The 23,497-nt window shown below is 42.4% G+C and overlaps 1 protein-coding gene across 3 annotated transcripts in view; it reads right to left on the bottom strand.

The window, feature by feature from the left end:
• The window catches only part of NNT (nicotinamide nucleotide transhydrogenase), a 69,079-nt gene that overhangs the window by 7,787 nt on the left and 37,795 nt on the right, over positions 1-23,497 (bottom strand). For all 3 annotated transcript variants that reach the window (XM_039544857.1, XM_039544859.1, XM_039544858.1), the window contains exons 16-19: positions 22,958-23,118; positions 21,620-21,799; positions 17,915-18,074; positions 16,265-16,346 (exon numbers count right to left, since the gene is read on the bottom strand). In XM_039544857.1, the coding sequence (XP_039400791.1) occupies positions 16,265-16,346; positions 17,915-18,074; positions 21,620-21,799; positions 22,958-23,118 (583 nt within the window). The remainder of the gene's footprint in view (positions 1-16,264; positions 16,347-17,914; positions 18,075-21,619; positions 21,800-22,957; positions 23,119-23,497) is intronic.

The following is a 23,497-nucleotide window of genomic DNA, read 5'->3' as shown; positions in this document are numbered from 1 at the left end:
TAACAATATAAGATTGGTGACAGATTAGATCTACTTTGTTACAAATGAACTTTGTCAGACAGAATTATGACCATTTCATCTGGTAGTCATTAAAAGAAAAATGCAAGCAATTAAGGTCTTTACAGTAGGAACAGAAGTCTGGTCTCCTTAATGATGATTTAGTTTTTACTCGAATTTTTTTTATTTTCTTAGAGTGCACATTTTGAGAGATCTCCTTTTCTTCTCCACTCAATATTTTACCATAGCAACTTTGACAAAAGGTACAAAGTTAGCACTGCAATTTTTTCTACCTAACAAAGCCTTATTTAACAGTTCATCTCTTCCCTTTCCTTCAACACACATTCAGGTGATACCAGAGGATACAGTTATAGGTATAGAACGTTTTCCAGTACCTTACATCTAGCAGTGCAGCAAAACTACAAATAATGCAGGCCAGAATATTAAGTCTCTACCATATATCCTAATGACATTGCAGAGCAAGTTCAGATAGCCAAAAGGTTATTCCCAAATTTAACCAGGACACCAGAGATAATATCCACTACTCTGGGTGAACAGAAGATGGAGTTTTAGCCTTAGAATTTTTGGTGAAGGCAAATGGTTGTTTTTTTCATCTCATCTAAATGACGGCACCTGCACAGAACAGTTCCTCCCAGCATCACTAAGGCTATGCACACAGGTTAATTGCATCTCCCTACTCCTACTTTATATTCCCCTGCTTATGAATCCAAAGATAATATGGAGAGATTTGCATCCGACGAAGTGGGTATTCACCCACGAAAGCTCATGCTCCAATACATCTGTTAGTCTATAAGGTGCCACAGGACTCTTTGCTGCTTTTACAGATCCAGACTAACATGGCTACCCCTCTGATACATGGAGATTTGTTTCTGTAAAACTGAAAAACTGTCTTAATTATAATGCTGCTTTTCACCCTTATGTTGGAGCCCTGTATAGCAGAGAGTCTCGAATATTTCCATACTGAGGACCATTATCATATAACAGATTTTCTCATGGTCATTTCCTTCCCACATTACTAGTCACAATCCAACATGTTCTCCAAAGAAGCAACGGCAATGTGTATGACCACTTAGCTGCAACTCCTCCCACTATTTTGATTTCTTTAACAGGTACATGTATTTACAGTTATGAGACCCAAATCACCTCCTTGTCTGCAGCCCCTACTTCTCTAGTCTCTCCTTCAGGCCACCCTGTAGGTGTGTTATGTTGTCCTATACATTTGATACCCTCCACTTTTGGAGTCAATAATTTTGGTCATGGTTGAATTTACACAAAGAAATGCCAAAAGATAATTAAGTGACTTCAGTTCCTATACAGCGAACCAAAGAATCAGAGGTGTGATAAAGGAGTTCTTAAAGAAATATAAAAGGAGCTCTGCTTGAAGACTGATTGAGCAATTGAAACTTGCTAAGACAGGAGAATTGTCTTTCCATTGTGCATGTTTCATCATTACAATGGAACCAGTTCACAACCACCACCAGTTGTCCACAAACTACAGTTTTTGAACCACTGATATATAGTGGATACTAATTTTTAATGCTATACAAAAATAAATTTAGAATCAGAATAATCTGTTCAACTACCAGTAGTAAGATGGAGTTAAAGCAACTTGAACATCAGGTAATTTGAACTCGTTTCAAAACACCATATGATTGTATGATCACCTCTCCACAGCACTATGAGAGATGCTGATGACATGCAAGTACAGTAACTCCTCTACTTTTTGTAGTTATGTGAATGAAAAATGCAACTCAAGTGAAACAAAATTAAAAAAAAAAAAAATATAATATAAATTTTATATAAAAATTGGGGGGGTTAAAGGAAGAAATTTTTGGGGGTATAAAAGGAATTTATGTACTGACAGAACTGTACTGTAGTTGGGCACACACCACCCACACACACGCACACAGCGGCAAGAGCAAGAGCAGCAGAGCAGCAGCAGCTTTGCAGCCCAGCAGGCAGAGAACAGCAGGCAGGCTGGATGCTGGCTGGAATGCTCTCCTGTCCTCTTCGCCTCCCCCTCCACTCCAGGCCCCCCCCACCCCCACCACTCTCTCCTCTCTCATGCCACATCTCCTCCTCTCCCACCCTAAGCACCTCGCAGCACAAAAACTGTGGCGCAGACTTAGGGGGGGGAGGGAGGGGAGGGGAGGAGGTGGAACTTGTGCTGTGCCCTTGTGTAAAAGTCACTCTCTTCCACAGAGATACAAGCAGGCAGCCAAGCATAAGCTATAAGAGAGCATTGCACAACTTTAAACTAGCATGTTCCCTAACTGAGCAGGGATGCAACATTGAAACAATGTTAAGTGGAACAACGTTAAATGAGGAGTTACTGTATTGTTAAACTTTGGTTCAAGAGTGGAATGGAAGCCAGTTTTATACAAGAGCTGCACAAGAAGGAAAAATAATACATTATATTTAGCTGGTAAATATTTGAGATCCTGATGCAGAGGACAATACCTATAATCAGATACAGGACAGCAAAACAAATATTAACAGCAAAAAGTGGGGGTGGGAATTTTTTTTACTGAGAGACATGTAGAGGCTTCTGAATTGTGTATGGGGAGGCGGAGAGAGGGCTATGCCTCCCAACAGCCAGGGGGGGGCTGGCCTGGGCCCCCCCCCTATCCCCACCCCACCCTCGCGCGCTCCCTGACCCCCCGGGACTCCTGCCCCATCCAACCCACCGTTCCCTGATGGCGGCCCCAGAACTTCTGCCCCATCCACCCCTCCCTGTCCCCTGACCGCCCCTGGACCCGCACCCCTGACTGCCCTCCGCTGCCCCATCCAACCCCACCTCTCATTCCTGATTGCCCCCACCCCAGAACCCTGCCCCATCCAACCACCCCTTCTCCCTGACCACCCCCAGAACCCCTGCCCCTGCCCGCCACCCCATCCAACCCGCCCTCCCCTTCCTGACTGCCCCCGGAACCCCGCTCCCATTCAACCCCCTGTTTCCCACCCTCTGACCACCCCAACCCCGACTACCACCCCGAACTCCCCTGACCTCTATCTAACCCCCACCCCCGCCCTCTTATTGCGCTGCCTGGAGCACCGGTGGCTGGCGGCACAGCTCAGAGCACCAGGACAGGCAGCCATGCCAAGCCAGCCATGCCACCGCGCAGCACAGAGCACCAGGTCAGGGTGCAGCTCTGCAGCTGCCCTGCCCCAGGAATTCACAGTCCCGCCACCCAGAGCATTGCACAGGCAGCGCAGTGAGCTGAAGCTGTGGGGAAGAGGGAACAGCGGGGGTGGGGGCGGGGGCTAGCCTCCCGGGCCAGCAGCTCAGGGGCCAGGCAGGAGAGTCCCTCAGGCCGCAGTTTGCCCACCTCTGGCCTAAAGTTTCACACCAACCACTCAGTAATGTAAACCATGTGCAGCAGCACAGCTGCTTCCAAACTGTGCCCAAAGGCAATGATTTTTAGTACATTAGAAGAACTCTTATTTTGAAACACATTAGAATATCATCACTATTTTGGCCAGGAACAAAGATTTCCCAACAAAATTCTCTTTAGTTTCTAATAAAATTATTCGAGCTTCTTTGTGATTAAAGCTGGCTTATAAATTAAATAAACAAAAACACAAAATATGCTTGAGGTTTCTATTAAATACTCGAGCACAACCTTGTTTCCGGGGCTGATCCCCAAACCAACATACAAGTTGCCAAGTGAATGAACTTTCACCTTTGACTTTGCCTCTGCTGAGGGAAGGGGAAGAGGAAAAAGAAAGAAAATGAAGGGGAAAGAAATATTTTTGGTTGGTGGGAGGAGTTATGGTATGGATCATCATTTGTCACAGATTTTGACAAACACTGCCAGAAACCATACACTGCACATGTGGAAGGTTTATGAACTGTTTGCACAAAATCTATTTGACAGGACACATTTAGATGACTCCCAAAGGGAGTTTGTTTCTGAGAGTCTTGATGACCAAATATGACAGTGGCTTGCCAGTACCTCTTGGAACAAATGCGTGCAGGATCGTCAAACCAGATGCGTGCGTGTGTGCGCGGATGGACACAGACACTCACTATGATCATGTTGATAAAGATTTCATACAGGCAACATTTACACAGATAGTTAGTGAAATTATCCACTCATCTCAAAAAGGAAGATCCTACCAGCCATTCAGGTGAGCATGGCAACGCTGAGAAGAAGCAAGAGCAGACCAAGTTTCTCATAAACACAGAAGAGATTACACTAGAAACACCAGGAAAAAAAAGAAAGGACACTTTTAAAAATGCCCCATCTAAACATTGTATAGCCTTGAAGAATTTGCACTCAACTTGAAATCCCCTCCGGTTTATGATAACCTCTTGATTTCACCACCATCACATGCAATGGGTGCGACATGTCCTATTCATTGCACATTACAACAGCAGTTCTTGAAAACGACAAGCTTTTTTAAAGGCATAATATATTTGCCAAATGTACTCTCCCACAACAAGTTTTAAAACAAATCCCTTTTTCCCCCCCGTACTTATTCATTCCACTCTGGAAATACCTAAAAATACAACAAGATACAAACTTTATGGAATAAATTGAAAATTGAAAATATGGAGAATGATTAATAATCTTTAATTGCTTAAGAAGTATTCTCTTTCAAGTGTCTCTAATGTTAGTGCTGCAAGAACATCAGATTTTCTCCTCTAATGAAAAAAAATGAAGGAAAATGTTTTTAAAATTTCTTATTTTTCAGTCAAACACTAAAGGACCTTATATCATGAAAATGTTTGCATCTCCTCATGCTGAACTTATATATGTCAGGCAAAGTGTGTTGGCTACAAGTTCAGTCCAAAGAACTAAAATTCATGACCATGCTCTAGTTTATCAGAGGGGTTGGCTCAGTGCTGTACTGAAACACAGGTTCTCTTTTTGGACCTCAAATAAATCAGATTATACAATTCTGGGCCCTTTTTCAAACTAAGTCTCTAGTTTCAGAGGAATAATCTTGGGCCCAAACTTTGTACCCATGTGAGTTATTGGGGGGAAAAAAATACATGAATACATTTTAGGTGCAAAACTATACCAAAAAATAAAATAAAGTGGGGAGCTGGTTTGAAATCCAGCTCTTTATATGGGTTTCTTCTAGAAAAAGCTAGTCTCCATGGGCAAGTCAGAAGCATTTGGATTCATGAAAATTGATTGGTAGAATTGTTTACACACGCAGATGTCTTCCATTGCACAAAAGGCCTTTGTCTATATATTCTCTGCATATATGTAAAATTAAGCAGTGGGATGAGGGTGCACACTAGGCTGAAGAAGTCAAACCCACTTGTAGAGATGGCCCAGCATTTACAGTACAATGCCCTCCCAGTCTTACCACCTCAGTGACATGAATAAAGGGTTACTGTTTCAGACTCTCTGCTGACCCAGGAAGACAGTACTGCATCTGTTACAATCAGCTCACATTTGGACTGTCTTCTTTGCAGCCCTATTGGCTAGAAACTTTCTTTTTTTAAAATGAAAGCTTAGATTCTGCAAATTCTGAAGATGCCATGTGAGCCTATAAATACATCTAGACTGTCACATGTTAAACATTCCCCTACAGTACACACCCCATCACGAACAAACCCTTCCCAAACTACAAAACTAGACACTACCAGTGCTAGTGCATTTACACACACACACACACACACACACACTTTAACAGACTATGTCAGGAATCCTGGGATAAGTTTTCAGCACTGATAAAAGAGCTTTAATGATTTGTGCAATTTTATCTCTGTTGAATTTAAACTCAGTTGCCTAGGATGTTATTACAGATGCAGTAGTATTCTATTTTTAATGCTTACTGAGGACTGAAGAACTTCAGAGTGGGATTTACTATTTGCGGTTAACGTAGTCAATCTTTTTACTCAAAACAGACAAGAAAACAATACTATTTTCCTCAATCCTGAATAAGCTTATTTATATTTAATCCATTGCAGAAGTGGTTCAAGATCATTTCATTGTCATGTGACTCTGGTGTTTGCACTGAAAGAATGCATAATGCATGAATGTTAAACGCAACACACAGGAGTCAGTGTCCAACCATCTTCCTCCCAGAGCACTTCATCCATGTAAAAATAGGATTTCTGTAACTATGCCAAAGTTGATGAGACATAGGGTGCTCTAAGTAAGTTACATCTGCTTGGTGCCTATTTTAGCTTGCTCAACAATTTTTTTAAATTTCTGAACATTTGTAGAAGTTATTCACACACAGGATAGCTTGCTCAACAGAACCCAATTTCTCCCCTCTTAACTTTCTATGCCCTCTGTCCCAAACGTGCAGCCTCTCTGTTCCAAGCACATACACATCTGCCAATTCTCTTAAAAAACACACTCTAGTTTCATGGAGAGATAACATGAATGACAATTTAAGTACAAAGGTCATGCCGATACTCTAGCACTTGTTTATTGCTCACAAAAATCTGAGTTACGAAAAACATAAGGCCTGATTGGAAAAGATTTTAAATTGTCCATTTTTACAAAATGAGCTTTCAGTCAAAAAAAAAAGAAAAAAACACTTCCAGTTTTTCTTCTAGGAAACTAAGACCTTCCCCTGCAACATGGGACGTGGGTCATTTGTTGCCAGGATTTTCTGGTTATATCTCACCTAATCAATTCCTGGGCCTTGCAAGGGCCTCAAGCACTGATGCAACTTGGTCCCTCTGATTCTTTCCCTGTGGCGCACAACAGTATTACAGACCACATGAGACCACACTGGGATCTAATTTCTGTTGTTGGGTCTGGTGTGCAGTCTCTGGCTGGTGTTTGTGGCCTGTGATATACAGGAGATCAGAGTAGAAGATCTGGGGTCCCTTCTGATCTTAAACGCTATGACTCTATGGAAAAATTCATGTAATTTGAAAGAATAATGTAAGAATTCAAACAAATTAGTTTTATTTATTTAAATGTAAAGAAAAGTTAAAGATGGCATCCATCCATATGCTCCAGAAACCCTTGGCATAATTAAAATGCAATACCTAGTATCCTACATGCAGCAATACAATTTGACTACATCCCAACACCCGTAACCTAGGTAAATTTAAAAACTCAAGTCCACCTACCTTACAATTTCCCCCATTTTCAAATGCCTAGGAAAGAAGATAGGAGCTTTGCCTTGTGTCCCAAGATCATGAGACACTAGCACATAAGTCCTTCCAATATATTAACCTATAAAAATTAGTCAAGACCAGCCATCTAGTGATTGAAGTTTGAGAAAAATATTCAGACAGTAATCTACATTTTCTCTCACAACTGCATATTCCACTGATTATGGCAGCTAAAAAGTCAAGAACCCACATGCCTGTGGCGTTAGTCAATAGATTTAAAATTAAGTGTGTGCGCTTTCAGCACTTGCATGCAACTTCCTTAACCTATTGTAATTGGTTACTACTGCACCTTGTGCAGAAATTTTAAAATACACACATTCTATAAGAATGGCTATAAAGTCACACAACTGATATCATGGCCAAAATATAATGAATCTAGAATGTCTGTGGACAGTGTTCAATATGCTATGTATTTGAGCATTTCTTTATTTTAAACACACCATATAATATATAATTTAAGAGATTAAAATTCTATGGATGGATGTTTAGGACTTGCCTACACTGAATTTAATTCAGATTAAGGTAGGGTATGAATTTAAAAGTGGACTAGCTATTCCTGATTAACTCCCTATGTGGATGCTTTTGCTGTAGATTAAGGGTGCCTTATTCTGAATTAGTTTGATCCATTTCTGAAGTGCAGTAAGATAATTCAGAATCAAGCCCTTACATGCACTGTAGTGAACCATTCAAGATATATGGTAAATGGAGAGCCTTCAGTGACAGCTCTGTAGTACTACAAAGGCAGTAATAGAGAATAAAACTGCTTGAAGACCAAGTCTTGGTCTACACTATGATTTTAGGTCGAATTTAGCAGCGTTACCTCAATTTAAGTCTGGACCCCTCCACATGATGAAGCCCTTTTTTTCAACTTAAAGGGCTCTTTAAATAGATTTCTTTACTCCACCTCCGACAAGGGGATGAGTGCTGAAATCGGCCTTGCTGGGTCGAATTTGGGGTAGTCTGGACGCAATTTGACGGTATTGGCCTCCGGGAGCTATCCCAGAGTGCTCCACTGTGATCGCTCTGGACAGCGCTCTCAACTCAGATGCACTGGCCAGGTAGACAGGAAAAGGCCCGCGAACTTTTGAATCTCATTTCCTGTTTGCTAGCATGGCATCTCATCAGCAGAGGTGACCATGATGGAGTCTCAGGATCGCAAAAGAGCTCCAGCATGGACCGAAGAGGAGGTACAGGATCTGCTCGCCATATGGGCAGACGAATCCGTGCTAGCTGAACTCCGTTCCAGTAAACGAAATGCCAAAACATTAGAAAAAGTCTCAAAAGGGCATGAAGGACAGAGGCCCTAACAGGGACGCACAGCAGTGCCATGTGAAAATTAAGGAGCTAAGGCAAGCCTACCAAAAAACCAGAGAGGCAAACGGCTGCTCTGGATCAGAGCCCCGAACATGCCGCTTCTATGATGAGCTGTATGTCACGCTAGGGGATGCAGCCACCACTACCCCAACCCTGTGCTTTGACTCAATGGAGAATCAAGCAACACGGAAGCAGGTTTTGGGGACGAGGAAGATGATGAAGAGATTGAAGATAGCTCACAGCAAGGAAGCAAAGAAACCGGTTTCCCCAACAGCCAAGATATGTTTCTCACCCTGGACCTGGAGCCAGTAACCCCCGAACCCACCCAAGGCAGGCTCCTGGACCCTGAAGGCGGAGAAGGGATCTCTGGTAGTATACCTTTGTAAATATTACACATGGCTTAAAAGCAAGTGTGTTTAATGATTAAATTTGCCCTGGCATTCACAGCCAGTACAGCTACTAGAAAAGTCTGTTAATGTGTATGGGGATGGAGAGGACATCCTCCAGAGACCTCTCCTTAAAGCTCTCCTGGATGTACTCCCAAAACCTTTGCAAAAAGGTTTCTGGGGAGGGCGGCCTTATTCCGTCCGCCATGGTAGGACATTGTACCACGCCAGGCCAGTAGCACGTAGTCGGGAATCATTGCATAACAAAGCATGGCAGCGTATGGTCCCGGTGTTTGCTGGCATTCAAACACCATCCGTTCTTTATCTTGCTGTGTTATCCTCAGGAGAGTGACATCATTCATGGTCACCTGGTTGAAATAGGGTGCTTTTATTAAGGGAGCAAAGAGTCCTATGGCACCTTATAGACTAACAGACGTATTGGAGCATGAGCTTTCGTGGGTGAATACCCACTTCGTCGGATGCATGCCTAACAGACTAACACAGCTACCCCTCCGATACTTTTATTAAGGGGACATTCAGAGGTGCCGGTTCCTACTCAGCTGTTTGGCTGTGGCTGAACAAAAATGTTCCCCACTGTTAGCCACGCGGTGGGGAGAGGGATGAAGCGTGAGTGATCTCTCACACTAAACCAGCAGGCCCGCAATACAAGAGGCAAAATGCGACCTTGTAACGAAAGCACATGCTGTATAATGTGAACAGCAAAGTTCAACGTGAAAGAGTGTACCCATTTTTCTCTAAAATGTGTCTTAACTACCACTCCCCCTTTTCCTCCACCAGCTACAAATGTTTCTCCTTCGAAGATTAGAAGGCAAAAAAAAAACCACGCACTCGGGATGAAATGTTCTCTGAGCTCCTGCTGTCCTCCCACACTGAAAGAGCACAGCAGAATGCAGGGGAGGCAGACAATGTCAGAGTGCAGGAAAGAGCAATATGAACGCGAGGAGAGGTGGTGGGCTGAAGAGAGTAAGTGGCGGGCTGAAGATGATAGGTGGCATCAGCTTGCTGACAGAAGCCAAGAGTCGATGCTCAGGCTGCTGGAAGATCAAACAGGATTGAGCTCCAGCGTATGGCTGAGACACAGGAAAGGTAGCAGGAGCACAGACCGCCGCTACAGCCCCTGTGTAACCAACAGCCCTCCTCCCCAAGTTCCATAGCCTCCTCACCCAGACGCCCAAGAACGGGGTGGGGGGGGCCCTCTGGCCACCCAGCCACTCCACCCCAGAGGATTGCCCAAGCAACAGAAAGCTGGCCTTCAATAAGTTTTAAAGTTTTAAAGTTTTAAAGTGCAGTGTGGCCTTGTGCTTCCCTCCTCCCCCACCCCATCCGGTGCTTCCCTCCTCCCCCACCCCTCACGGGCTACTTTGGCAGTTATCCCCCTATTGTGTGATGAATTAATAAAGAATGCATGAATGTGAAGAAACAATGACTTCATTGCCTCTGCAAGCGGTGATCGAAGGGGAGAGGGGGAGGGTGGCTAGCTTACAGGGAAGTAGAGTGAACCAAGGGGAGGGGGTCATTAAGGAAAATGAAACAGAACTTTCACACCGTAGCCTGGCCAGTCATGAAACTGGTTTTCAAAGCTTCTCTGATGCGCATTGCGCCCTCCTGTACTCTTCTAACTGCCCTGGTGTCTAGCTGCACGTAATCAGCAACCAGGCAATTTGCCTCAACCACCCACCCTGCCATAAACATCTCCCCCTTACTCTCACAGATATTGTGGAGTGCACAGCAAGCAGTAATAACTATGGGAATATTGATTTTGCTGAGGTCTATCCGAGTCATTAAACTGCGCCAGCACACTTTTAAACGTCCAAATGCACATTCTACCACCATTCTGCACTTGCTCAGCCTATAGTTGAACAGCTCCTGACTACTGTCCAGGCTGCCTGTGTATGGCTTCATCAGCCATGGCATTAAGGGGTAGGCTGGGTCCCCAAGGATAACTATAGGCATTTCAACATCCCCAATAGTTATTTTCTGGTCTGGGAAGAAAGTCCCTTCCTGCAGCTTTTGAAACAGACCAGAGTTCCTGAAGACCCGAGCGTCATGTACCTTTCCCAGCCATCCCACGTTGATGTTGGTGAAACATCCCTTGTGATCCACCTGTGCTTGCAGCAGCATTGAAAAGCACTCCTTTTGGTTTACGTACTCGCTGGCTTGGTGCTCCAGTACCAAGATAGGGATATGGGTTCTGTCTATCACCCCACCACAGGTAGGGAATCCCATTGCAGCAAAGTCATCCACTATGACCTGCACATTTCCCAGAGTCACTATCCTTGATATCAGCAGCTCTTTGATTGCGTTGCTACTTGGATCACAGCAGCCCCCACAGTAGATTTGCCCACTCCAAAACTGATGCCTGACTGACCGGTGGCTGTCTGGCGTTGCAAGCTTCCACAGGGCTATCGCCACTCACTTCTCAACTGTGAGGGCTGCTCTCATCTTGGTATTCTGGTGCTTCAGGGCAGGGTAAAGCAAGTCACAAAGTTCCATGAAAGTGCCCTAACGCACGCGAAAGTTTCGCAGCCACTGGGAATCATCCCAGACCTGCAACGCTATGCAGTCCCACCAGTCTGTGCTTTCCCGGTCCCAGAAGCGGCGTTCCACAGCATGAATCTGCCCCATTGACACCAGGATGTGCACATTGCTGGGGCCCGTACTTTGTAAGAAGTCTATGTCCATGTCTATGGCCTGGTCTACACTAAGAAGGGGGGTCGAACTAGGGTACGCAAATTCAGCTACGTGAATAGCGTAGCTGAATTCGAAGTACCCTAGTTCGACCTACTCACCCGTCCAGACGCGGCGGGGTCGAACTCCGCGGCTCCCCCGTCGACTCCGCCACCGCCGTTTGCAGTGGTGGAGTACCGGAGTCGACCGCAGCGCTTCCGGAGTTCGAACTATCGCGTCTAGATCAGACGTGATAGTTCGAACTCCAAGAAGTCGAACTCACCGCGTCAACCGGGAAGGTAAGTGTAAACCTACCCTATGTCCTCATCACTCTCATCACCGCACTGCCGTTGTCTTCTTGCCTGGTTTTGCTTTGGCAGATTCTGGTTCTCAATATACTCCAGGATAATGCGCGTGGTGTTTACAGCACTCATAATTGCCGTGGTGAGCTCAGCGGGCTCCATGATCCCAGTGCTCTGGCGTCTGGTCTGAAAAAAGGCGCGAAATGATTGTCTGCTCTGACGGAGGGAGGGGCAACTGACGACATGGCTTATAGGGAATTAAAATCAACAAAAGGGGTGGCTTTGCATCAAGAAGAAACACAAACAACAGTCACAGAGAATAGCCCCCTCGAGGATTGAACTCAAAACCCTGGGTTTAGCAGGCCGTTGATTTCACGGAGGGAGGAAGCAAGCAAATGAATACAAAACAAATCGGGTCTATTTCTTGTTTTAATCCACTCCATCTATCTTTTACATCTTTAGGGTGGTAGCAGACGGTGCAGTAGGACTACTTGCCATCATCATCTCCTGGGTGCTCGGCAGAAGATGGGAATGACCTGGCTGAGACACTCTCATGTTTGCCCAGGCGCCCCGACTGACCTCATCGAGGTCGGTTAAAAGAGCACCCAAGAGTACAACGACGATGGCTACCAGTCATAACGCACAGTCTGCTGCCAAAAGGCAATGAGATGCTGCTGTGTAGCAATGCAGTCCCACGTCTGCCAGCACCCAGGAGACTTACAGGGACGGTCAGCTGTGCTGGCTCCATGCTTGCCGTGGTATGGCATCTGCACAGGTAACCCAGGAAAAAAAAGGAGCAAAATGATTGTCTGCCATTGCTTTCACGGAGGGACGACATGTACCCAGAATCACCCGCGACACTGTTTTTGCCCCATTCAGGCATTGCATCTCAACTCAGAATTCCAATGGGTGGCAGAGACTGCAGGAACTGTGGGATAGCTACCCACAGCGCAACGCTCCGGAAGTCAATGCTAGCCTTGGTACTGTGGACGCAGTCTGCCGACTTAATGCACTTAGAGCATTTTTTGTGGGGACACACACAAACAACTGTATAAAAATGATTTCTGAAAAACCGACTTCTATAAATTTGACCTAATTTCGTAGTGTAGACATACCCCAAGTGTCTTCCCTCAGCTCCTAATGGATTCTGGGAACCTTCCAGGCTATGACACTTTTTGTAGCTCTACCAGTCAATAACAAGAAAGGAAAAGCCAGCAGGAAGGTTGAGTAACATGCAGTTTTCTTACATGATTCTAATAATGCATTTAATATGCGATCTGCTGCAAGATCATTTCAAGTCAGTGGTGATGTTAGCAATGCATTTTAATAACTAAAGCAGACTTAAGTTTGCAAGCCCTCCTGTATTTCTGAATTTAAGACCTGGTCATAAAATGCTATACATCATGTTATATAATCTATGCTCTTCACTGAGCATGTTATGGCTACAGGCAAAGTTAAGGAAACAGTGTCTCTGAATCAATCATGAGCCATGAAGCAAAAAAAGACCATATGACAAATGCAATTTTTCTTGGCACAGCATGGGCATAACAAACTGATGACAATCGTATGTCCATGCTGGCACGCTTCCACGGCGGATGTGTGTGTGTGTCACTGCATCTGGATGCAGAGAGTGCTTGGGTCCTGAGGCATTCAGACCTACTGAAACCAGAGGGACAGCAGCTGCACTCAATGAACACAGTGGGAGCTCCACAAAGTGATGAAAGGCCTAAATTACCACAAACTGTAAATACAGATTTATTTCATTAAAATACTAGGTAACCACTGCAGCAATCTCTTCCTGAAATTGACTCATTTTAAATATAATCCAGTTACTTTACAAAGCTTCTTTCATATTTTTCCCATACAAAGCTGACATGCAAGGTGAAATCAATAATACTTTATATCATTATGAAAAAAGGAAGCTAGCCCACACAGAAGCTATAAAAAGAAAAAATCAAAGGAAGAACAGGACACTGTCATCATATTACCCCAAATGAGGTTTTTTTGATACATGCCTAATGGACCTTCAGGATCTTTAACACATTCGGCAATGAAACCAGCTTCCACTAATGGTGAAAAAATAAGGGATGAAAAGAATTGCCATGGGAAAGAAAGACATCAGGGGCCTCATTCAGCTTTCCTACATGTAGTTTAAACTGCTACATGGAAGTATATTATTTTAGGTGATTGCTAATGAACAATTTTACTAACTGGTATTCTTAGCCATCAAATTATATACTACAAACACTTCCGGGTACTATCAATATCATTTCTATGAACATGGAAAATACTGAAGGGAAAAAAAAACAACACACTAATTGCTAGAACGTGGACTCCAAAGCAAAGTCACTATGTATTTAAAATAAACATGCAGAAATTAGAGAATGAGTTTGGCTAACCAGCATCGGTCAGAGTACCTTTTTTTAATATGACAACTGAGACTTGACTAATTTTTAAGATATTAAATTACCATAATTAAAAAATAGCTTCCAAAACAATTAGCTATGGAGAGATGACACGTACTGAAAGCACTGGAAAGCTAAGTCTTATGAGGAAGGAAGAAGGAAAGGACTGAAGTTTCCATGTTTGTTAGCTTCATTGTGAATTACTTCCCCTTTTTGTAACATACTCTATTGGGGTAAATTCTATGGAATTTAACATTTGTTTTGAGTTCCAACAGCCTTTACCTGTAGAGCTAGAGGAGTTGATGTAAATACAGATGTGAAAAATATAGTCCAACTTGCAATGGTAACTACAGGTTAAAAAACCTGGCCTCCAAAGTCTTATGACTGGAGCTACAATGGCAACAAAAGCCCACCTCTTCAGAAAGTAGCTAGTGTGGGCTGGGCAGTCACCAGGAATGTTCTAAACAAATCAGAAGCTAGATGCTTTTACACCCAAGGGCATGGGGTGTAAAAGACTAAATGATGCAGCTCTGTCATTTGGGAGAGTCCAATGGTGAGCTGCAAAGGTACTAGAGGGCTCAGGCAGAGCTCTCAGCATATCCTTTGCAAGTTACAGTCTCTACTACAGACAACAGAAAGAAGACCTTACGAGGACTTTTAGGAACATGCCAGACCAGAGAGCTAATCTTAACAGAGGGGACTGCCTGATCCTTCCCTCCTCAGGACTAGAAGTCCTTGAGAAGGAAACCTTTTGCCACAGTTTAGAGCAGGCTCTACCACTCCACTGTTAGACACAGACTAAAAGGGCTCCTGAGAGATCGCCAACCGCTCTTGCTGCTCTGTATGCCTCTCCTACCCCATCACCAGAGTCACCTAAGGGCTCCAGTGTCTGCAAGCCTGCCAGCGCCACCAAGTACTCGGCATTCTTAGCTAACTCGTAACATGTTGGGGGGGGGGGAGGGAGGGGGAAATAAGCAGGATGACATTTAGTGGGTGTGTGAGAAAAAGCTGAAATGTAGAATTTTTTTATACTATTAGCCTTTGTGTGAGAGAGATCTAGCCAATATTTTAAATGCAGATTTGTTTTACCCCCTTTTTAGTGAAAATAAAGCCACTCAGGGCGGGCTGCCCACCTTTTGTGTTTTTACTGGCTACTACTGTATGTTTTATTGGCTCCTCAGACTGTAAGCACTGATTCCATTAGTATAAATCAGTTACTCTGGATTTCATTGTTAAGTTTCCTGAGGGAAATAAAGCCTGTACTCATGGTGTGAAGATTGCTGCCTCAGGTGGAGGTACCTTGAGATCCTTCCATCTGGTATTGGATTGATTTCTCCTGGCATTCCCTTCCCCTTCTCAATCCCTTCCCTGCCCTCCCCTCCCAAGTTCCAGGAGAGCCACGTCCTCTCCTACTTTAAACCTCCCCAGAAGACAGTGACAGTGCAACAGGCATGGGGCTTGGTTCCCCGGGAGGGAAGCAGAAGTTAGGAAACAGGAATGATTTGAACAGGAATGATTCGTACTATATTTCAGTGAAGCAGCTGTTCCTGAACAGAAGTCTCCTCCATATGTTGTGTCTTTAGAAAACCAAATGATTGTTCTTTGAAAGATACTCACAAGGGAAGGGGATTTAAAAGAGAGATTCAACTTTCCAAAGATTTCATGAGCACTTATATTGAGCTACAGTAGTAAAAAGTTAGAATGTTGTATTGCTTGTAAGGATGCAGCCCAGCATGACAGATTAAACAAAGTAATACTAAGATTAAAAATTAACTGCTGACATAAACGGATGCAACTCCACTGAAGTCAATAAACGGTACCAATACCTGTGTGATTAAACTGTATCATGAAATTATTAGACTGTCTGATACTCTGTGGTAGGTTGATAAGACTAGAACATTCCTCTAATTAGCTCATTCTCATATCAGCACAAGCATAATTGGTGACAGCAATAGGCAGACTTCTAGGGCATTTTCTTACAATGAAAAATCCTTTATTATGTCTCCCTCTACACACACACACACACACACACCCCACCCCCACAATGGTACTTACCTGACATGTTTGCCTTGTTCTCTCAGCATCTTCACCAGGTCAGCTATGGGGTACTGAGCTTTCGCTGCACACAGACCATAACCTGAAAGAAACATTCCCCTTACTTCAACAATTGTTTCTCCAGTTCAAAGTAGGAAAAGTTGCTTCATTTCCTTTTCGTGTACACCAGAAGCTCTAACCATAAAAAAGCCGCACTCAAACATCACGATAACTCATGGGAGTTTCAGCACAACCTATTTTTTTCTTCTTCCCTTTGCTCTCCAGACTGAACTACAGTTGTGATATCAATACATCTGTTTGGACAACTAATCTACAAATGGTAAACTTCAGCTTTACAGAAACATACATCCTGTTCTGTTGTACTGGAACAGGTGGCTTCACACAAACATAGCCAAAATCTGGTGCACAAACTACTGTCATACCTTCAAACTCGTAACTTCCACCAAATTTTGGATATCTACAATGCCAATCCAGGTGGGATACAGCCTTTAGGGATATATAATTATTTTACTTTAATTAACTTTGTACAGAAATAATGCATGGGAGGAACATGCATCACCCTTAAAACCCTCAAGGGCATAAATTGTAAGCAACATTCTTCCAGTAATATAGTGCCAGAAGTACCAACGATAGCAACAAATGCCAAACACCAAAACAATAAATCTGTGTGCCTATTTGAAGCAAAGGTAACTCTTATGAAACAGTGTATTTGCCTAAATTGGCATACATAAAAGGATACTAAGAGTGCTGGTGGAGTTTTATACATTAATAGTAAGATGCTGTCCAATCAGGGCCGGCTCCAGGCACCAGGGCAGCAAGGAGGTGCTTGGGGCGGCCAAGGGGAAGGGGCAGCACGTCCGGCTCTTTGGCGGCGGCGGGTCCCTCCGAAGTGCCACCAAAGAAGAAAGCTGCGCGGTGGAGCTGCCGCCAAAGTGCCGCCGATCATGGCTTTCCCCCCCACTTGGGGCGGCAAAAACCCGGGAGCCAGCCCTGTGTCCAATGCAGCCATTGGCATCATGTGGTTTAATGAAAACGAATCTTGAAATATAAGTATTGACCAACTTCTCTTTAAAAGGATACTCTGCTACAGAAGTATACAAAACCTACATTTTTTTGGCCAAGAGAAAGGTTTTATAAAACCTATGAGAAGTGTTTTCAGGATTTTTATTATCTCAGTGGTTGGATTTAGATATTTATCAGCAGTCCAAACAAAAGAACATTGAGCTAGTGGAGAAGAACCACAAAATCTTCCAGTTCTAATAATCCAAGGTAGAGGAAATGTTATTACTGCTACTAGCTGTATTATGATCATGCCTAAAAGCCCCAACCAAGATTATAACTCTGTTGTGCTATGTGTTGGCTGTACAGACAGAGTTAGAGACAGCTCCAGACTGTAAGAGTTTACAAACTAAAACTAGATAAACAGTAAGAAGAGACACTAAGACACACAAAACTGAAGTGACTTGCCCAAGGAGGCTACACAATTGGTTAGTGGCCAAGTTGGGAACAGAACTAAAGACTACCGGCTCCAAGTTTAGTACCTTAACCACTAAACCACATTGTCCCCTCTTATGATTGTGAATCATGAAGATTTATAACCTAACTATGTCCCTTTAGTATCTTACAATATCCACTGTCACTGCCTCTTACCTGGAGTAATGATAATGCTATTGGCCTCCCTTATCATTTCAACTGCATTGTCCAAGTTGACTTCTGTGTGAGTACCAGTAATTTCCATAGGTTTCCCACCAGCTGTTGAAGTGGTACCATAGCCACCAAGTATGACATTGGCAAGAGAACGATTCATGGCCTGAAAAACAAGTGACCAGCTGATCACTAAATCCAAGGATAACAGAAAAACAGTTTTACAGAGCAAACTTTCTTCTGTATCATGTTTTTCTGAAAATACTTGTTTTTTAAAAAAAACAAACATTTTTTACCCCAAATTAAAACATTTCAACCAAAAAAATAGACATATCAATAATAAAGAGAATGATGAAATTTCTGCAAAAAATGTTCCTTGTTTTTGACCAGTTCTTCTTGTAACCATAGAATCTCTAAACCATAGTATGACAATTAAATGGCCCTTATGGGTAGCTTCATACACTGCCACCACTGCTTCAAGCTGAACAATAAAATAGAACAAAGCAAAGCAAAATACACAAGCCAAGCTAACCAAATGCTATCTCATACAACGGGTTAGGGAACTGAAGAGGACCGAAACAGGACACTGGTGAACCACCAAAAAGAGTTCTAAAAGCATGAGCTCTCAGCTGAAAAAGCTACTCCTCCTGAGAATTCAGTTCCATGGACTGACAACAAGAACACTCTAGCTGACACTAACTACTATGATGCATGCTCTTTCTAAGAGTGAGGGTCCCAAAATATTCAGGTACTACCAGGAAATAGGCAAAATTTGTTGTAATTACAGTCTGACAAACTTTAAAGGGGAATAAAAGGGAAATAACTTTGCTCTTAGGTTAAGAGTGTGTGCGCCATGCTAGGTTATAGCCCAGAGCAAATCTTTTAATAAGAACGGATGTTGATCTGCACACATGCAAATGAGAGGGAAAACCCACAAGGAAGTGTACAGTGCCAAATTAAGTGTTTAAACAAAATCTGCTACAGCCTTAGAAGAGGTGCCACTCTGGAGAATTCAAATCTGTCAAAAGAATAAAGAAAGGGAGATGAGGATGTTACAAGCGGAAGGCCTTTGTTCACAAGTGATGTGGTAGCAGCATTTCAGATATCATGAGGACAGATGTTGGGCCTGATCCAAAGCCCACTGAAGACAATGGCAGTCCTTCCCTTGACCTAAATGTGCACTCGATCAGACCCATTCTGAGACCTACAATTAGTACACAATTTTGGATGTATGCTATGATGCTTTAATACCTCCCCTATTTCAAGGGGAGAAGAGAAAAATAGAATTTATTGGCAATTGCACTGTAGTGGCTTATTGCCAGGTAATGTGGTTTGGAAAAAGGAGAATGCTCCCAACAAAACTCAATTGCCTTAAAGACACGGGCTGATCCTGCAAGATATAGAGCAACCTCCAATCTTGTTAAAGCTTGTGGGGTTGGGAGAGGAGGGGTGGGCAGAGAGAGAGAGAAAACAGCAGCTCCCTAAAGATACACAAGCCAACCTCAAAAACTTGTACTTTACTTGGAAGGTTACAAGAGAAGTTAAAAGGAAAGAGATACCTCACTGTGCAAGAACAGCACAAAATCAGAAAAGGAGACAGTGCCCCAAGATATTACAAGAATAGTTAAGTCTTCTTACTGTCTAAACTTCACTGTGCATTCCACAGACAGGCAATTTGCATGGTGCTTAAATATTAGTTAAACAGCCTATCCATCTATATGTGTAAACGAAAAGCAAACGGGAACAGGGTTCTCCTAACAAAGCAAAAACTTTCTAAGAAAATAGGCCTGTGTTAAGGTTGTAAAGAAAAAGAAACCAATTCCAGTAACAAGAAGGCTCTAACAGCAAAGTGTTTTTCTTTTTTGGTTTGGAGGTTAAAACTTTGTCCTTAACTCACCCTGTCGTCCAAGGCACAACAGGGAAAGTCAGGCAGATTCATCTATGAACGACTTATAAAATCTTTAAGAGATTTGGAATGTTTCTTGGGATTAAGTTAGTTTTAATCACAAAAAAGTTATTAAAAATCCAGTAGAATGAACCTTTCAACCATTAAGATATTTCCACAAACACCTCCTCATCTGCAACAGATAAGTTTCAATAAATATATTGTTTTGGATGGAAGTCACATTGAGAAGAATGTTGTTTCACTGGCACAGTTTGAGTCATGTTTGCATTATTAGAGTTTATATCATCTTAAATCTGACTTTCCCTACCAGGTCATGGGAGGGACGTTTCTTTTTCATTATAGAGCTGCTGAAGAATAAAAGCTGTTCAGTCCCATGGATTACAGTAATGCATTTAAAGCGACATTTTGGAAGGCAGTTCATAACATGGAACAAAGTCCCTTACTTAGGGAAGTGTAGAAAATTGACACCTGCTGAAAAATATCACCACATTATTGTGTTTATTGCACCTCAGTAACTCAGTTGCAGTTATGCTGATTGACTGTTATCTATAGTGGGTTAAAACAGCACAAGAGTTGCATCTTAAAAACTAAACTCTCCAAAGTTAGCAAATATAACATGATTGCCCCTACTCTTCAAACTTGCCTATGTACAGACCTGATCAGGCCATGCATACCATACCTTTTTATTTATCTTTCTTGAGCAACAATTGAAACAAAAGTTTACATTAAATTATACAGGACATTTCGCACAATACCAGCTCTAGTTTACCAGGAACAGAGTAATGGAAGACAGTCATAGTTGGTAACAGGGAAATATCAGGAGGGGAACAGATGGCAACACTGATATGAAAGAAGGCAAGAGTGGGAGGAGAAACGGAAGGTCCGAAAATTATATAATGGGAACAGATAGAAATGGCAGTTGTTGCACAGTTTTCAGCTATCTATCCCGCTTAGAAAACGAGAGGGAGATGAAGGAAAAGAAAAAAAGATTAGTGTGGAAGCATTCCAGGAGCACAGTCCATTACTAATACTAAAATATGATTACACATGACGGGATAACCTTAAACCCACAACATTATTCCAGATTTGTCAACAACAGACTAATATGCATCTGCTGCCACCCAGTGGAGATTCAAATTCATCGAACTCTGAACAAACCATCTAACATCACTTAGGACTGTAGATTACTAACTCAAATGGTAAGTAAAGCCATTGTCAGATTGAACCACACAAATTACAGGCTTTGTAAAGATTCATAGCTGAGTTCACTCATGAAAATAGGTTTTCCTGTGAACACAGACAGACAAGTCTAAGCCTAAAGATTACAAAGATGTTCAAGTTTGAGGAGTCAGCCTACTTAGGTATTCATGGCGTGATTCTTAGCCCACTGAAGTCAATGGATTTTGTATCAGATTCCTAGGCTCCAGTTCTGCAAAGCATTTAAGAGCATGCTTAACTTTGAATTGAGCACTGAGTCAATGGGAATTAAAAACAGAGTCTTCACTACTTTGCTGCCTAGGGAAGGGTTGCTGAATTGGGACTTTATAAAGGAGAAGTATTTCAGAATTGCAGAAAGGTCAGGCATGTTTAATCTCGGAATTGCTGCTTCTACTTTCACAAAAGGTTCAGTCTGTCCAACCCAACAATTTGAATTAAAGAAATTTACCAGTCTCTAAACAGCATTAACCGGTCATAGCAGTTTTGCCTCACATCCCTTCCCTGCCCAGTGCAGATTCTGAGCATGGCTCCCCAGTTATTCTGCAATACAATTTCAAGTATGAACACAATTTCTATTTAATTCTTACCACACACATGATGTAAGAGAGGATGGCACCAGAGGAACCAATGAGAGCACCAACAATGGTCAGCAAGTTGTTGTTGAGCAGGAAGCCTTCAGCACACAGAGCCCATCCAGAATAACTGTTCAGTACAGTAATAACTACAGGCATGTCAGCACCTCCTATTGCTGCTGTTAAAGTGACACCCTGAAGATGAAAAAAATATATATACATTTCACCATAATCTAACAAACTGTAAGCAACACAGACAGAATATATTTAATATTGCAGATATTTCCTAAAAAGCATTAAATCAGATTCCAAAATGATTTGATCCACACACCAAAGTATGTTCTATGTAAAAGAGATTCATAAGAGATTAACATATAGGATTTCTGATCATTTCTGCTTTCAAAGATTAGACAGAAAAAACACATTACACAGCTTCATAAATAAGGTCTTTTGTTAACACGGACCTTGATTTAAAAGAAGTGATTATATCCCTAAAAGCAGCAAGTTTACAATTCAAAGAGAAACTGTGCTGCTGATGTACCAAGGTGAAGAAATATGATCAAGAAAAAAAAAGACTTGTAGAAGATGTATAAATATGTTGTGGTGTCATTAAACAGGTCTCTTTTGATCTACTTCATTTTATCCTATTTGTGAATAGTTCCATTAATTCATGATACTTGAGTTGAAAAGGTGAATTGCAATTCTACTGTATTTTATTTTTGAAGTGAACTAAAAGGTATTTGTATGGTGCTGAATGCCCAAAATAGCAAAGGCAAGAAGGATAATTCAGCACAGTAAACTAGTTTTCTCCTTACAAAGGCCCAGATTCAGCAAAACTAAACATATGCATAAGTACTTTGCTGAATCCAGGCCCAATTTCAGATCCTTTAAAGTCTCACGTCAACTCCCATTTAACTCTAGTACCATAGTTTTTACCAGGGCATCACAGCAGAGTTGTCCAATATATGTGGACATATGATATAGCATACTTCAGCAAAAAGGTGATATTTTACATTTTAAAGGGATTTAAAAATTACATATCTTGCAAAGCTATATACTAAACCACTCCTTACCCGAGTTCTTACAGATTAGCTTCATCTGCCCATAGGGGTCCATGATACAGTAGCTCTGGTTTATGGCATGATAACCACTGCATCACAATATATTGATGGGACAATTTTATTATTTGGGGGAAAAAACAACTGACAATTCTGTACATGCAGATTCCCCCCGGACTCCCTTGCTATGTGGGCATTCAGCATATATTGCAGCAAAACAGATATAGCAACAAAACAAAGTCTGTATGTCAGTAATCGCTGTTCACTTTGAGTATTGTGCAATTCCCTGACTTACCATAATAGCAGAGAGTGCCGACACTGAACCTAAACAGGTAAGTCCCGTAGTGTAACTAGGATCAATCATATATGGAATCATTCCACCAACACTGGCGGCCAGCAAACTCGCATTCAGTAAGTGCCGGCCTGGCAGAAGGAGTGGTGCAGAGTTCAGGACACCTGGAATCAAACATATGATCACATTTAAAACCTAAAATGCATGAGTGACACCTGACTCCCCCATCCCCCTAATTTATTAAAGGAAAATAAAAACACCCAAAAACAAAGTGAAATTCAAAGTTAAGGCAGAAACTGGAAGATATGGCAGTTTCCTAGACAAACCTTATTGAACTAAGTTTCAGTATCTTAGGAGCTCATTGCATTAAAAATGCAAGTGTGTATCATGGGATTGTGTGTAATGTATCTAGGGAGGAGACATAGCTAATGAATACCCAAGGAAGTGTTATGAGCTTTAGAGAACTCCTTGAAACAATGTGCTAGCCAGACAAAGTTAAGTGGGACTCCTAGGAACATCAAATCTATTCTTGCTTGAGACTTT

Source organism: Mauremys reevesii, linkage group 6, assembly GCF_016161935.1.
Source record: "Mauremys reevesii isolate NIE-2019 linkage group 6, ASM1616193v1, whole genome shotgun sequence".
NCBI classification, from domain to species: Eukaryota; Metazoa; Chordata; order Testudines; family Geoemydidae; genus Mauremys; species Mauremys reevesii.
This window is presented reverse-complemented; position numbering and strand designations above follow the sequence as displayed.